Raw genomic sequence first — 13,506 nt, 5'->3', positions numbered from 1 at the left:
AGTGTTTAACCCTTGAGTTCTCTTATAAACACGGAAAAATAAAAAGGGGGTGGCTTTCTGTTTGTATACAGTTTATCCTAAATGATCATTAAAGCTACATCATAATTTGTTGGTTTGTAGGGGTCCCTTCCATAACAGATGTGTCAATAATCTATAACAAATCATTTATATAACAAACCCCCATAGAAGGGAAACGAGTACTCCAGTGAGAGAACCCCCAGCCCCTCCAATGTGTTTCAATAGAAACGCACCCCAGCTCATTTATAGGGTTCCTGGGTGCCCCCCAGTCACTCTACCCAACCACTTAGATTGTAAGCTCTACGGGGCAGGGACCTCCTTCCTACTGTGTCTCATACCACATGGCACTTATATATATTTATTGTATTTATTATATCACTTGCCTCCCTGTGTGTAACTGTGTATTCTGTAAGACTGTACAGCGCTGCGTACCCTTGTGGCGCTTTATACAGACAGACAGACAGACATAGACTATTCAGCCATTACACCAATTGTATTTCTCAGCCCATCACTTGCAGCTGAATGTATTGCCCCCCCCTGTCCCTGCCACATATACTCCCCCCCCTTAGAACCCCTATATTGCTGCCATGTTTTTACTGGTGTTGGAATCCCCCCTCACCTCCCCCATATCCCTACTGCCCTAAATATACTGCCCCTGCCTCCAACACCCTATAGTTACACAGGAGCCCCCCAAGATGCTGCTGGGCTCAGAGGGGGGTGTATGAGTGCAAATGCCCCCCTCACAGTGCGGGCCCCACAGGCTCAGGCCTAGTTCTACCTCACGACTACACTCACCTAGGGGGGACCAATTCGCGCCAAAATCACACACCCCACGTGACCCACCAGTATTCCCCGCCCCCATCCCGCTGCCCACGCTGGCTCCTCCCCCAGCCCCGCCCCTAGTCCCGCCCCAGCTGTGCAGTCTCTCCCCATGCGGTGCCTCAGATACATCCCATAATTCCCTGGGTTACTCCTTCAGGTGGCACAATGCTGCCCCCCCCCATCTCTATGAGTCCCAAGTATGCCATTCCAAGCCCCACATACTGCTCCTCACAGTTCCCGGCCCCCATGCCCAGCCGCTCTTACCCCCCAGGCCGCTCCCCCGGTTTGCCTGGTTTAGCCCATGAGGGAGCCGAGCCCCCCCGCCGCCGGTGCCTGGTTGCCATAGTAACAATCTCGCCCCGTTCGAGGAGTCAGGGATGCGGAAGTGCCGTGGGATCAGGGCGGCTGGCAGGCGCAATCAGTCGAGCGCCGAGTGTAGGGTTCCAGCATGGACAGGTAAGCGCTCCCTGAGGGGCGGGGCCACACCTCCCTGCCCGGGGCCCTATGGTGCTACCAACCCCCCCCCCCCCCCCGTGTAACCGCACAGCCCTGAGCTTAGCCCTCTGTAACTGTGTGACCCCCCCAGTCTGGAACGCACCGCCATCTTTACTGCATTCCCTTTCCCCCCGCCCTTCCTTGTGGCCCCACCGTATGCTTTATCCTATTCAGAATGGGAGATATGGGGGGCAGGGGGGTAGGTATAAGCAGAGAGAAGGGGAGAGATATGAGAGAGTATGGGGGGCAGGGGGGTAGGTATAAGCAGAGAGAAGGGGAGAGATATGAGAGAGTATGGGGGGCAGGGGGGTAGGTATAAGCTGGGAGCAGAGAGAAGGGGAGAGATATGAGAGAGTATGGGGGGCAGGGGGGTAGGTATAAGCAGAGAGAAGGGGAGAGATATGAGAGAGTATGGGGGGCAGGGGGGTAGGTATAAGCTGGGAGCAGAGAATATGGAGAGAGATATGAGAGAGTATGGGGGGCAGGGGGGGTAGGTATAAGCAGAGAGCAGAGAGATATGAGAGAGTATGGGGGGCAGGGGGGGTAAGGTATAAGCTGGGAGCAGGGAGATATGAGAGAGTATGGGGGGCAGGGGGGGTAGGTATAAGCTGGAGCAGAGAGATATGAGAGAGTATGGGGGGCAGGGGGGTAGGTATAAGCTGGGAGCAGAGAGATATGAGAGAGTATGGGGGGCGGGGGTAGGTATAAGCTGGGAGCAGGGAGATATGAGAGAGTAGGGGGGGTAGTATAAGCTGGGAGCAGAGAGATATGAGAGAGTATGGGGGCAGGGGGGGTAGGTATAAGCTGGGAGCAGAGAGATATGAGAGAGTATGGGGGCAGGGGGGGTAGGTATAAGCAGAGAGCAGGGAGATATGAGAGAGTATGGGGGGCAGGGGGGTAGGTATAAGCTGGAGCAGAGAGATATGAGAGAGTATGGGGGGCAGGGGGGGTAGGTATAAGCTGGGAGCAGAGAGATATGAGAGAGTATGGGGGGCAGGGGGGTAGGTATAAGCAGAGAGCAGGGAGATATGAGAGAGTATGGGGGGCAGGGGGGTAGGTATAAGCTGGGAGCAGAGAGATATGAGAGAGTATGGGGGGCAGGGGGGGTAGGTATAAGCAGAGAGCAGGGAGATATGAGAGAGTATGGGGGGCAGGGGGGGTAGGTATAAGCTGGGAGCAGAGAGATATGAGAGAGTATGGGGGGCAGGGGGGGTAGGTATAAGCAGAGAGCAGGGAGATATGAGAGAGTATGGGGGGCAGGGGGGGTAGGTATAAGCTGGGAGCAGAGAGATATGAGAGAGTATGGGGGGGTAGGTATAAGCTGGGAGCAGAGAGATATGAAGGCCAGAGAGAATGGAGAGCAGAAGGAATATGTGGAGGTGTGGGATGGGTGTGCTGATCAGCCCTTACATAGAATGTTAATAATGCCTGCCCCCCCCCCCCCCATGTTGTTCCTTTGCTGCAGGCCAAGCGACAGTGGACGTGCCGTAACGTTGCCAGACCGGGCAGTGCCAGCCTCCCCTTTGGTGCTTGTTCACTTAGACCTGAAGGGGGCGCCTCCTAAGGTCTCCTACTTGGCTGAGGTGCGTCAATCAAAGCCTTAATCTCTGTACTTTATCACTAAATTATCACTACTTTGCTTCTGTCTATGTACTGGGCTCGCCCAGAGACTGCCCGGGTCTCACCATTGCCGGGGCTCATAACTGATGGTAAACCAAATTATATAGAAATTTATTAGCATTGGAATCTCTACCATTACACCCCCCTACCCGTATAACTAATCAAATGACACTATAGTGGCGTAGGGTTAAGCGTGGGATGGCGTTTCTCAATCTAAATCACTTCTAGGCAAACCCTTCAGCTAGTTTGGTCCAAACTGGACACACTACTGTCTAGCGGGTACTCAGCCTTCACCTTCGTCAGCACCTTAGTGCTGTTTAAAGGAACAGTAACACTAAAAAAAAGTCTATGAAAGTAATTAATACTTTATGTACTATTGCCCTGCCCTGGCACTCCTGCCCTAGGAGCTTGCACTCTATATTATGAGAAGTGAATGAGTTCCCATAAGGACAGTCTAGTTTAACAGGAAACCTCTCCCCAGGTCCTGCCTCTGTTTTCAGCACTGGGAGCGACCGGGCTGCTTATAGAATACGAAGATACATTCCCTTACTATGGCGAGCTCTTGCCTCTCCGGGCGCCCCACGCGTACAGGTAAATATATATATATTTCCTACAGTTGAGCTGAATGCATGTTCCTAGCTTTATTCAATGACATATGGGGCAGATCTGTGCCTGAAGCAGGATGAGTAATCAATCTGCTGCTAAGGGGGTAATGTAATAAAAGGCACCAGGAGCAGTAACCCATAGCAACCAATCAACAATTAGCATTTGCTGGTCACCTGTCTGAAGGGGTTGTTGAAATTAACTTTTACTATGATGGAGACATTGATATTTTGAGACAATTTGCAATTGGTTTTTATTTTTGGTTATTTAGCTCTCCAGTTTGGAATTTCAGTAGCGATCTAGTTGCTAGGATCTTGTTTACCTTAGCAACCAGGCAGTGGCGTGAAAGAGAGACTGGAATATGAATAGAAGAGGGACTAAATAGAAAGGTAAGGAATACAAAGTAATAATAAAAATAAAAATGTAGCCTCAAAGAGCAAAAGTTTTTTTGGCTGTCGGGGTCAGTGACCCCCCCATGTAAAAGCTGGAAAGAGACAGACAAAGACAGCAAGTAATTCAAAGACGGTAAAAAATATATAATGAAGGCCTATTGCAAAGTTGCTAAGAATAGTACATTCTATAACATACTAACAGTTATCTTAAAGGTGAAGCAAGCATCTTATTGGTTGCTATGGGTTACTCCGCCTGGGCAGACTTAGTGCCTTTTATTACATATGGGGGTAAGACTCCAAAACTTCTGTAAAAGGGAAATAAAAGGGAGATTTTTTTTTCCTTGTTAATTTTATTCAGTGTCTGTGATTGATACCTTCTGCCATTCCAGCCCTCAGGAGATCAGAGAGATATTGCGATTGGCACAGAGCTGCCAGTTGGAGGTCATTCCCCTGGTGCAAACCTTCGGGCACATGGAGGTGAGAAGCAAGTGTTGCCTGGAAATAATTAAAGATAAACTTCTGGATTCAATTCAATGTCAAATTCTGTCCGGTATCTTGGGTCAGTGACCCCCGAAACTGATCAGCCTTTGCTTAGATCTGTATTGTTCTTAGCAGGTCTGGACTTATGCCCCAAATAGGCCCTGGCATTCCCAGTACCCAGAGGCCCAAACAGCCCCCCCCCCAGCCCAATAAATAGTGACTGACTATGGCACCTTACAGCAGCCCCTCTGGCATTTGCCTGAACCCACAGATTGCCAGTCTGGGCCTGGGTCCTGGCATTCCCAGTACCCAGAGGCCCAAACAGCACCCCCAGCCCAATAAATAGTTACTGTCTGTGGCACCTTACAGCAGCCCCTCTGGCATTTGCCTGAACCCACAGATTGCCAGTCTGGGCCTGGGCCCTGGCATTCCCAGTACCCAGAGGCACAAACAGCCCCCCAGCCCAATAAATAGTGACTGTCTATGGCATCTTACAGCAGCCCCTCTGGCATTTGCCTGAACCCACAGATTGCCAGTCTGGGGCTGGGTCCTGGCATTCCCAGTACCCAGAGACCCAAACACCCCCCCCCCAGCCCAATAAATAGTGACTATGGCACCTTACAGCAGCCCCTCTGGCATTTGCCTGAACCCACAGATTGCCAGTCTGGGCCTGGGTCCTGGCATTCCCAGTACCCAGAGGCACAAACAGCCCCCCCCAGCCCAATAAATAGTGACTGTCTGTGGCACCTTACAGCCCCCCTGGCATTCCCAGTACCCAGAGGCACAAACAGCCCCCCCAGCCCAATAAATAGTGACTGTGGCACCTTACAGCCCCCCTGGCATTCCCAGTACCCAGAGGCACAAACAGCCCCCCCAGCCCAATAAATAGTGACTATGGCACCTTACAGCAGCCCCTCTGGCATTTGCCTGAACCCACAGATTGCCAGTCTGGGCCTGGTTCTTAGATATCTTTCCTTCTACATTATACTAACTGCTAGTTTTCTTCATTCCTGTATCTGCCGCCAAAGCTAAGTGTTGGGTGTTTCTCGCCCGCAGTTCGTGCTGAAACACAAGGAGTTCGCTCACCTGAGGGAGGTCGAGGCCTTTCCAAACACCCTGAACCCACACAAAGAACAATCTCTGCCTCTGGTTCAAGCCATGATTGGCCAAGTAATGGAGTTACATCCTGATGCCCGCTGGCTCCACGTTGGCTCAGATGAGGTAGTTCATGGGACTCTTCTTTCCGGTGTTGGGCAAGGAATTTGTGATTCTGGCCACTCATTATAATGCAGGAAGATTTGACCTTCAGTTGTCAGTGGGAGTGATAGTTCAACATGACTGGTTTTTCTTTTATAATGTAAATACTATACTGACTATGTGCTGTACATTTTATAGTCATTTGTAACACTTTGTGGCCAAAGGTCAGTAGTGTAGATTTCACATTTAATGTTCTATTTACCTTGCGACTAGTTGGGTAGTACAGTAATGGGTTCTGTTACCAACACCACTGGGTGGCACAGCACAGTATCAAGGACTTTCTAACAACTAAATGCTAATTATTTATAGGTGTATTGCCTCGGAGAGGGCAATGAGTCCAAGGAAATCATGGCCAATACCCAAATCACAGTCGAGGAAATCTTTTTACACCATTTAAAGTCTGTGACATCACACGTTGCCTCCACTTTCCCAGGGGTCCGACCAATTGCGTGGGACGACATGATTCGTGCCGCCAACGAACAGGCGCTGACAGGTCAGAGCACAAGACGTACAATTGCAGGGATTTGCCATCTTGCCTTGTACATATCTGTTCTGATTCAGTAACGAATGTCTGTTATTCTCAGAGTCAGGGGTGGCGCCTCTGGTGGAACTGATGTTATGGGACTACAGTCCAGACCTGGATGTTGACAATAAAGGTGAGAATGGTGGATGTTATCTGTTATCTCTTATATCTCCAATAGGGATTCAGCAACCTAAGAAAAGGGGCCCAAACAGCCCCCCCCAGCCCAATAAATAGTGACTATGGCATCTTACAGCCCCTCTGGCAATTACCCCTTACTGGGGGCAGAACAGCCCTATTGGGTTTATTTCATGGTTAAATGATTCCCTTTTCTCTGTAATAATAAAACAGTACCTGTACTTGATCCCAACTAAGATATAATTACCCCTTATTGGGGCAGAACAGCCCTATTGGGTTTATTTAATGGTTAAATGATTCCCTTTTCTCTGTAATAATAAAACAGTACCTGTACTTGATCCCAACTAAGATATAATTACCCCTTATTGGGGGCAGAACAGCCCTATTGGGTTTATTTAATGGTTAAATGATTCCCTTTTCTCTGTAATAATAAAACAGTACCTGTACTTGATCCCAACTAAGATATAATTACCCCTTATTGGGGCAGAACAGCCCTATTGGGTTTATTTAATGGTTAAATGATTCCCTTTTCTCTGTAATAATAAAACAGTACATGTACTTGATCCCAACTAAGATATAATTACCCCTTATTGGGGGCAGAACAGCCCTATTGGGTTTATTTCATGGTTAAATGATTCCCTTTTCTCTGTAATAATAAAACAGTACCTGTACTTGATCCCAACTAAGATATAATTACCCCTTATTGGGGCAGAACAGCCCTATTGGGTTTATTTAATGGTTAAATGATTCTCTTTTCTCTGTAATAATAAAACAGTACCTGTACTTGATCCCAACTAAGATATAATTACCCCTTATTGGGGGCAGAACAGTCCTATTGGGTTTAGTTCATGTTTAAATGGTTTATAGTAGACTCAAGGTATGGAGATCCAAATTAGGGAAAGATCCCGTATCTGAAAAAACCCAGGTCCCAAGCATTCGGGATAACGGGTCCCATACCTGTATATTTAACCTTAAACGTTTCACTCTTTGTTTCTATCTGAAAGTTGCTACGGTGGCTAAATACAAGCAGAGCGGTTTCCAGAAGATATGGTTCGCCAGCGCTTTCAAAGGGGCCACCGGAGTGAGGGAACAGCTCACCAGTATCAACCATCATCTGGGAAACAACAGCCAGTGGCTAAAAGTGGCAGGGAAGATACCGAAGGAGCTGCTACAGGGAATAGCGCTAACGGGCTGGCAGAGGTAAAGGCAATCACGGAAGTCTATGGCTGATATTGCCATCCAAATATGAAGGTTTATGTTGTAACAGTGGGAAAAGGAGCAACCTAGTAACAGAAAGGAGTTAAGTGATGATGAGAGGGGGTTATATTGACTTTACCCAGGCCTTAGCCAAAGCAGTTGTACCCAGGGTTCCCAAGCCGGTTAGACCTCTTCCGCATCACTGCTGGAATGATCCACTGCTTTGGGGGGCTGATTTACTCAAGGGCATCACTGCAATTACCAACAGCAACCTGTCAGCAATTAGCTTAGATCTGTCTGAATGTTAGGTATATATATAAGGAATGATCTTTTCTACCTCTGATTACTCTGTGGAATAAGCTCATGTCTGTTCTCCCTCTCCCAGGTACGACCATTTCTCAGTGCTGTGTGAGCTGCTGCCTGTGGCTCTTCCTTCTGTGGCTGTTTGTCTGCAGTTCCTCAAGCATGGTACAGTCTTTAGCCTTATTGCCCTGGTATCAGCGGCAGGGCTGGCATCTCAGCTAGTCCCCTTCTCCCAGTCATTGGTCTTGCTTTCCTCACCTTGGCACCCCTATGTTCTGTCTGACACGCAGCCCTTCTTTATATTTCTCCCCCAGGTGAATATTCCGACCAGGTGATGGAGCAAGTCAAAAGCTTCTTGGGAATGACAGAACTGGAAAATTTAGCAAGGTGAGCTTTAATCCATTTTGCTGGGCAGTTATTAGGAATAGCTGTTCTCTTATCCTCTATCACAGTGCTGTCCAACTGGCGGCCCGCGGGCCGCATACCCCCCTCTGTGTGTCCCCCCCACCTGTCTGGCTGCTTTGATGGCTTACTCTTGTGTAAGCTTTAAATGGTATCAGTACTGAGATTAACTGCCCCCCCTGCATGGTTCTCACCTCAGATTCAGGCTGTAATCAGGCTGTATTGTTTAAATATGTAATCCCCTGTGTTTTTCACACCTTTTAATCTCTGCATTGTTCAACCCCTGCAATGTTCACACCTCAGGCTCAGGTTGTAATCACCCCCATTGTTCCCCTGTTCACACCTCAGGAGCAGTAGAAACCCACAAATAATCCCTGCATACTACAAAAAGAACATATACTGAGGTGGTACTTCAATTAAAAAGTTTTTTAATATATAGTTTTTTAATATACAGTGCAGACTGTAGGAGCAGTGCCAGCATTGTGTCACTGTAGGCTGCCTGTGTGTGCCATACACACAGCCATCATAGGGCAAGCAGAGTATGGCACACACAGGCCGAGTATGGCACACACAGGCCGAGTATGGCACACACAGGCCGAGTATGGCACACACAGGCCGAGTATGGCACACACAGGCCGAGTATGGCACACACAGGCCGAGTATGGCACACACAGGCCGAGTATGGCACACACAGGCCGAGTATGGCACACACAGGCGAGTATGGCACACACAGGCCGAGTATGGCACACACAGGCCGAGTATGGCACACACAGTGAAAGTATGGCACACACAGTGAAAGTATGGCACACACAGTGAAAGTATGGCACACACAGTGAAAGTATGGCACACACAGTGAAAGTATGGCACACACAGGCAGGGTAGGGCAGGCCGAGTATGGCACACACAGGCAGGGTAGGGCAGGCCGAGTATGGCACACACAGGCAGGGTAGGGCAGGCCGAGTATGGCACACACAGGCAGGGTAGGGCAGGCCGAGTATGGCACACACAGGCAGGTAGGGGCAGGCCGAGTATGGCACACACAGGCAGGGTAGGGCAGGCCGAGTATGGCACACACAGGCAGGGTAGGGCAGGCCGAGTATGGCACACACAGGCAGGGTAGGGAAGGCAGAGTATGGCAGGGTAGGGAAGGCAGAGTATGGCACACACAGGCAGGGTAGGGAAGGCAGAGTATGGCACACACAGGCAGGGTAGGGAAGGCAGAGTATGGCAGGTTTTTGCTGTACTACAACCATTAATATGGGTATGGTCATGTGATAACATGGGTGTGGTTTCAAGTGGGTGCGGTTTCAAAAAGGGGAGTGGTCAAAACTGGCTTCCATTATCGGCCCTCCACCACGTAGGTCGGAAAAATTCCGGCCCTCGGTACAACAGAAGTTGGACAGCACTGCTCTATCACATATCCATACCCTTTGAGGTCTGTGTTTTAAAGGCACCCAAAGCCCTTAAAGGGATACTGTCATGATTTTTATGGGCTACTTTTTATTTCTAAATGACACTGTTACACAGCAAATAATTCCCTCTGCCATTTAACATATTATTCTTGAACCAACAAATGTATTTGTAGCAGTAATATTGGTGTGTAGGTGCCATCTCAGGGCATTGTGCCTGAGTCTGAGCTTTCAGCCAGCGCTACTCATTAGAACTGCTTTCAGCTAACCTATTGTTTCTCCTACTCCCATGTAACTGGAGGAGTCCCAAGCCGGACTTGGATTTCTTACTATTGAGTGCTATTCTGATACCTACTGGGAGCTGCTATCTTGCTCCCTTCCCATTGTTCTGCTGATCGGCTGCTGGGGGTGAGGATATCACTCCAACTTGCAGCGCAGCAGTAAAGTGTGAGTGAAGTTTATCAGAGCACAGGTCACATGGCTGTGGCACCCTGGGAAATGAAGAATATGGCTAGCCCCATGGGAAACACAGATTACAATGCAGGATTCTGCTGGAGAAGCTCTATTAACTGATGGGTTTTCCAAAAAAACACGTTTTCCCATGTCAGTATCCCTTTAAACAAAAATATTGTCTCCCATACTTTCCTCTCAGTTCGCTGGCGATCCCACCCCACCTTGGGAACATGTGCAACTAGAATAGTATAGCTTGAAACATATTGTGCTAAGGGGAAACAACATGGCAGCTACCTACCTTATGTATAAATGCTAATAAACAGAGAAGGGATGGCCATTCTGTTATTTCCCCAGTGTCCCATTATCGCAATGATGTTGCTGTTACCTTGGGGGGAGCAGTTGTACAGCAAGGAGTAACACATGGGCTTTCTCATTGGCAGCAAGTGCAGCGGCTCGTTCCCAGGCAGCAAAGTCTTCTCCCTTATTACTCAGCTCATGTGTAACCTAAGGCCGGAACTGAATGAGTTACTGGGAGAGAACAGGTAAGTCCAGAGAATTGTGGGAAGGGGACGTTGGGGTATTTATTTTATAGGGGTGCTGTCAGGGCCTGACTGTACATTATTCATATAGTCTTGTTTGTACACTTTATACTTCATTCAACCTAAAATAAAATAAGCCTTGTTGGTAATTATGTGGGCTCATTCTGCAGGTTTTCCTAGACATAAAGGTAAAACAAAAACCCTAACCCTGTAGGCAGTTATGAATAATACACGGTGCTGGTTTCCCTTTGGGCTAAACATTAACCCTATCTGTAACAATGGCCCCTTTATTGGAGCTCCCTATAGATCCTCTCAGGTCCCTGTCTGTGTTTTAAATGAGGGGTGGGCGTGTTCTTACGGTCCCTGCCCAATGCACAGTAGGAGGGGAGTAGCCAATCACAGCCCTGCAATCACACAAGCAAAGACAGGCTTCAGTTCCCTATCAGTTCAGCCTAGCTGCTGATTGGTTCCTGTACTACAGTGCTGCCGGCCCCCCTGCACAGCCTGGGAAAGGAGGCAGCAGGAAGTGGCACCGATGGGCGGGACTAGTGTCGGGCAAAGATGGCTGCTCAGGTATACGGGCACCTTTAGTGATTCAGCCCTTGGCACGGTCACGTGTAGCAATAATACATCCCGAGCGCTATTCTCTCTAAAGCCATTTCGTTCTAGGTATGTTGCCGGCTGGTTTAGCCCGTACCACAGGAGGATAAATGTCATTAGCCCTTTGATGGTGCAGGAGATCCAACCAGCCACCACGAGGTAGGAACACTGTCTGCCTTTCTGTTTAATATCCCCCCCCCCCATACGTAATAAAAGAGACCAAGTGCAGTAACCCTTAGCAACTGATAAGATATTTGCTTTTAAGCAGAGAGTAATATTCTGAGACAATTTGCAATTGGTCTTTATTTTTTATTATTTGTAATTTTTTTTAGTTATTTCAGTTTCAGTAGGGCCCAAGTTACCTTTGCAACGCGGGAGTGGTTTGAATGAGAGACTGGTATATGAATAGGAGAGGGGCTGAATATAAAAGAAAGTTACAAAAAGTAACAATAACAATAAAACTGTAGCCTGACAGAGCAATAGCTTAGTGATTCTAGTTACTCACCTCCTATCCCGGGCTGGCGATACTCTTGTCAAGTTGGGGCAAGTGACGCTGACAACAACTCTTCCATCTTTTTCTGTCAAAAAAAAGGAAAAAATGTGGGTTCCCCCCCCAAAAAGTAGAAACAATTAAGTTAAAAGATCATTTATTTAGGACAAGACCAATAAAGCCTAATGCATTTCGTGCCTGTTGGGGCATTTATCCATAGGCTAATGGACACACCCCTGTACATGGTTTTTATAAGGGCCAATCAGATTAAGGTACACAGTAGCCAATGAAAGATGTGAAAACACTGATACTGATACAATACACTCCTCTCTGCTGTCTATATGGGAGACCCCCATAGCAATCTGTAGCAACCCCATGTTTCATGCTCTCTCCTATGTTGGCAGCCTGATGTCCCGCTGGCAGACCCTCCATGATGAACTGCAAAATGAGCTGCTGCAGATCTACCCCCCCAGCGCCGTAGCGGAATGGATGGAGGTGAATGTCCTGCCCTGGTACCTGCAGCTTAAGAAGTTGGCTGAAGAGCTAAATGCTGCGCTGCAGAACCCGCTCTAGGGTCCTTCCGGCACAGTCACCCAGCGCCTTGTTCCCACCAGAGACGGTTCCACACGTTTTGTATGAAGGAAATCCGATTGGAGTGAAATCCATTATCAGTCAGTAGTGTGAATGAGGCCCTGGCACCTTACACTATTACCTGTAGCATCACAGCTATTTAGCCACGCCCTCTTCCGGAATTTGCACTTTCACTTTATGTCCCTCGTCCGATGGGGTTTTTTATTTTATTTATACTGTCAATATAAATAAAATGTCATTGGCCATTTCCGTTATTAAGGTTTACAGTGGGAATGTCATTTGTGTTCCTCGTTATGTCCAGAGGCTAATTCTTTTTGATGTAAAAAAAAGAGATTTGAAATGATTTTATGCTTTTTTACATCATCATTCCAGAAAGGGCTCCTTCATGCACTGAATGTTATACACTAAAACTGCTCTGTGGGTCGTGATATCCTTTGTGTCAATGTGAAGACAAGAGTACAGGTACGGGACCTGTTATCCACAATGCTAGGGAACTAGGGTTTTCTGTATTCGGGATCTTTCCATAATTTGGATCTCCATACCTTGAGTCTACTAATAAATGATTAAAAACATGAAAGTACAGGTACTGTTTTATTATTACAGAGAAAAGGGAATCATTTAACCATTAAATAAACCCAATAGGGCTGTTCTGCCCCAATAAGGGGTAATTATATCTTAGTTGGGATCAAGTACAGGTACTGTTTTATTATTACAGAGAAAAGGGAATCATTTAACCATTAAATAAACCCAATAGGGCTGTTCTGCCCCCAATAAGGGGTAATTATATCTTAGTTGGGATCAAGTACAGGTACTGTTTTATTATTACAGAGAAAAGGGAATCATTTAACCATTAAATAAACCCAATAGGGCTGTTCTGCCCCCAATAAGGGGTAATTATATCTTAGTTGGGATCAAGTACAGGTACTGTTTTATTATTACAGAGAAAAGGGAATCATTTAACCATTAAATAAACCCAATAGGGCTGTTCTGCCCCAATAAGGGGTAATTATATCTTAGTTGGGATCAAGTACAGGTACTGTTTTATTATTACAGAGAAAAGGGAATCATTTAACCATTAAATAAACCCAATAGGGCTGTTCTGCCCCCAATAAGGGGTAATTATATCTTAGTTGGGATCAAGTACAGGTTCTGTTTTATTATTAGAGAAATGAAATCA

At 47.4% G+C, this 13,506-nt stretch overlaps 2 protein-coding genes across 6 annotated transcripts in view; one reads left to right on the top strand and one right to left on the bottom strand.

Annotated features, from left to right (window-relative positions):
- The window catches only part of ogfod3 (2-oxoglutarate and iron-dependent oxygenase domain containing 3), a 123,008-nt gene extending 121,726 nt beyond the window's left edge, over positions 1 to 1,282 (bottom strand). Inside the window, exon 1 of one of the 3 annotated variants that reach the window (XR_004220603.1) lies at positions 1,105 to 1,282. Coding sequence is in view for 1 of the 3 variants with exons in the window: in NM_001011105.1 (NP_001011105.1) it covers positions 1,105 to 1,184 (80 nt within the window). In the remaining 2 variants the exon portion in view is untranslated. 3 annotated transcript variants of the gene reach the window in all.
- hexd (hexosaminidase D) lies at positions 1,211 to 12,906 on the top strand. 3 transcript variants are annotated; one of them, XM_012971734.3, is made up of 13 exons: positions 1,211 to 1,296; positions 2,801 to 2,918; positions 3,437 to 3,546; positions 4,340 to 4,427; positions 5,487 to 5,651; positions 5,997 to 6,180; positions 6,272 to 6,343; positions 7,350 to 7,545; positions 7,928 to 8,010; positions 8,160 to 8,232; positions 10,550 to 10,651; positions 11,318 to 11,407; positions 12,143 to 12,906. In XM_012971734.3, exons 1-13 carry the CDS (start codon positions 1,289 to 1,291, stop codon positions 12,309 to 12,311), a joined length of 1,458 nt encoding a protein of 485 aa, XP_012827188.1. In that variant the 5' UTR covers positions 1,211 to 1,288; the 3' UTR covers positions 12,312 to 12,906. The 3 variants fall into 3 exon arrangements, with proteins under 3 accessions (XP_012827188.1, XP_012827189.1, NP_001015910.1); XM_012971735.3 differs by lacking the exon at positions 1,211 to 1,296 and adding an exon at positions 1,461 to 1,534; NM_001015910.3 differs by lacking the exons at positions 1,211 to 1,296; positions 2,801 to 2,918; positions 3,437 to 3,546 and having other exon boundaries at positions 4,354 to 4,427; positions 12,143 to 12,583.
- Positions 12,907 to 13,506: the final 600 nt, after the last annotated feature.

The sequence above is a fragment of the Xenopus tropicalis genome, chromosome 10 (genome assembly GCF_000004195.4).
Source record: "Xenopus tropicalis strain Nigerian chromosome 10, UCB_Xtro_10.0, whole genome shotgun sequence".
NCBI classification, from domain to species: domain Eukaryota; kingdom Metazoa; phylum Chordata; class Amphibia; order Anura; family Pipidae; genus Xenopus; species Xenopus tropicalis.
The sequence above is the reverse complement of the archived record's forward strand: the minus strand, read 5'-3'. Positions and strand labels throughout refer to the sequence as shown.

Bases quoted from the DNA above. Each gene is read 5' to 3' on its own strand.
- hexd (XM_012971734.3), top strand. The intron at 7,546-7,927 runs GTAAAGGCAATC...TCCCTCTCCCAG, and splicing joins GCGCTAACGGGCTGGCAGAG to GTACGACCATTTCTCAGTGC. The intron at 8,233-10,549 runs GTGAGCTTTAAT...TCTCATTGGCAG, and splicing joins GAACTGGAAAATTTAGCAAG to CAAGTGCAGCGGCTCGTTCC.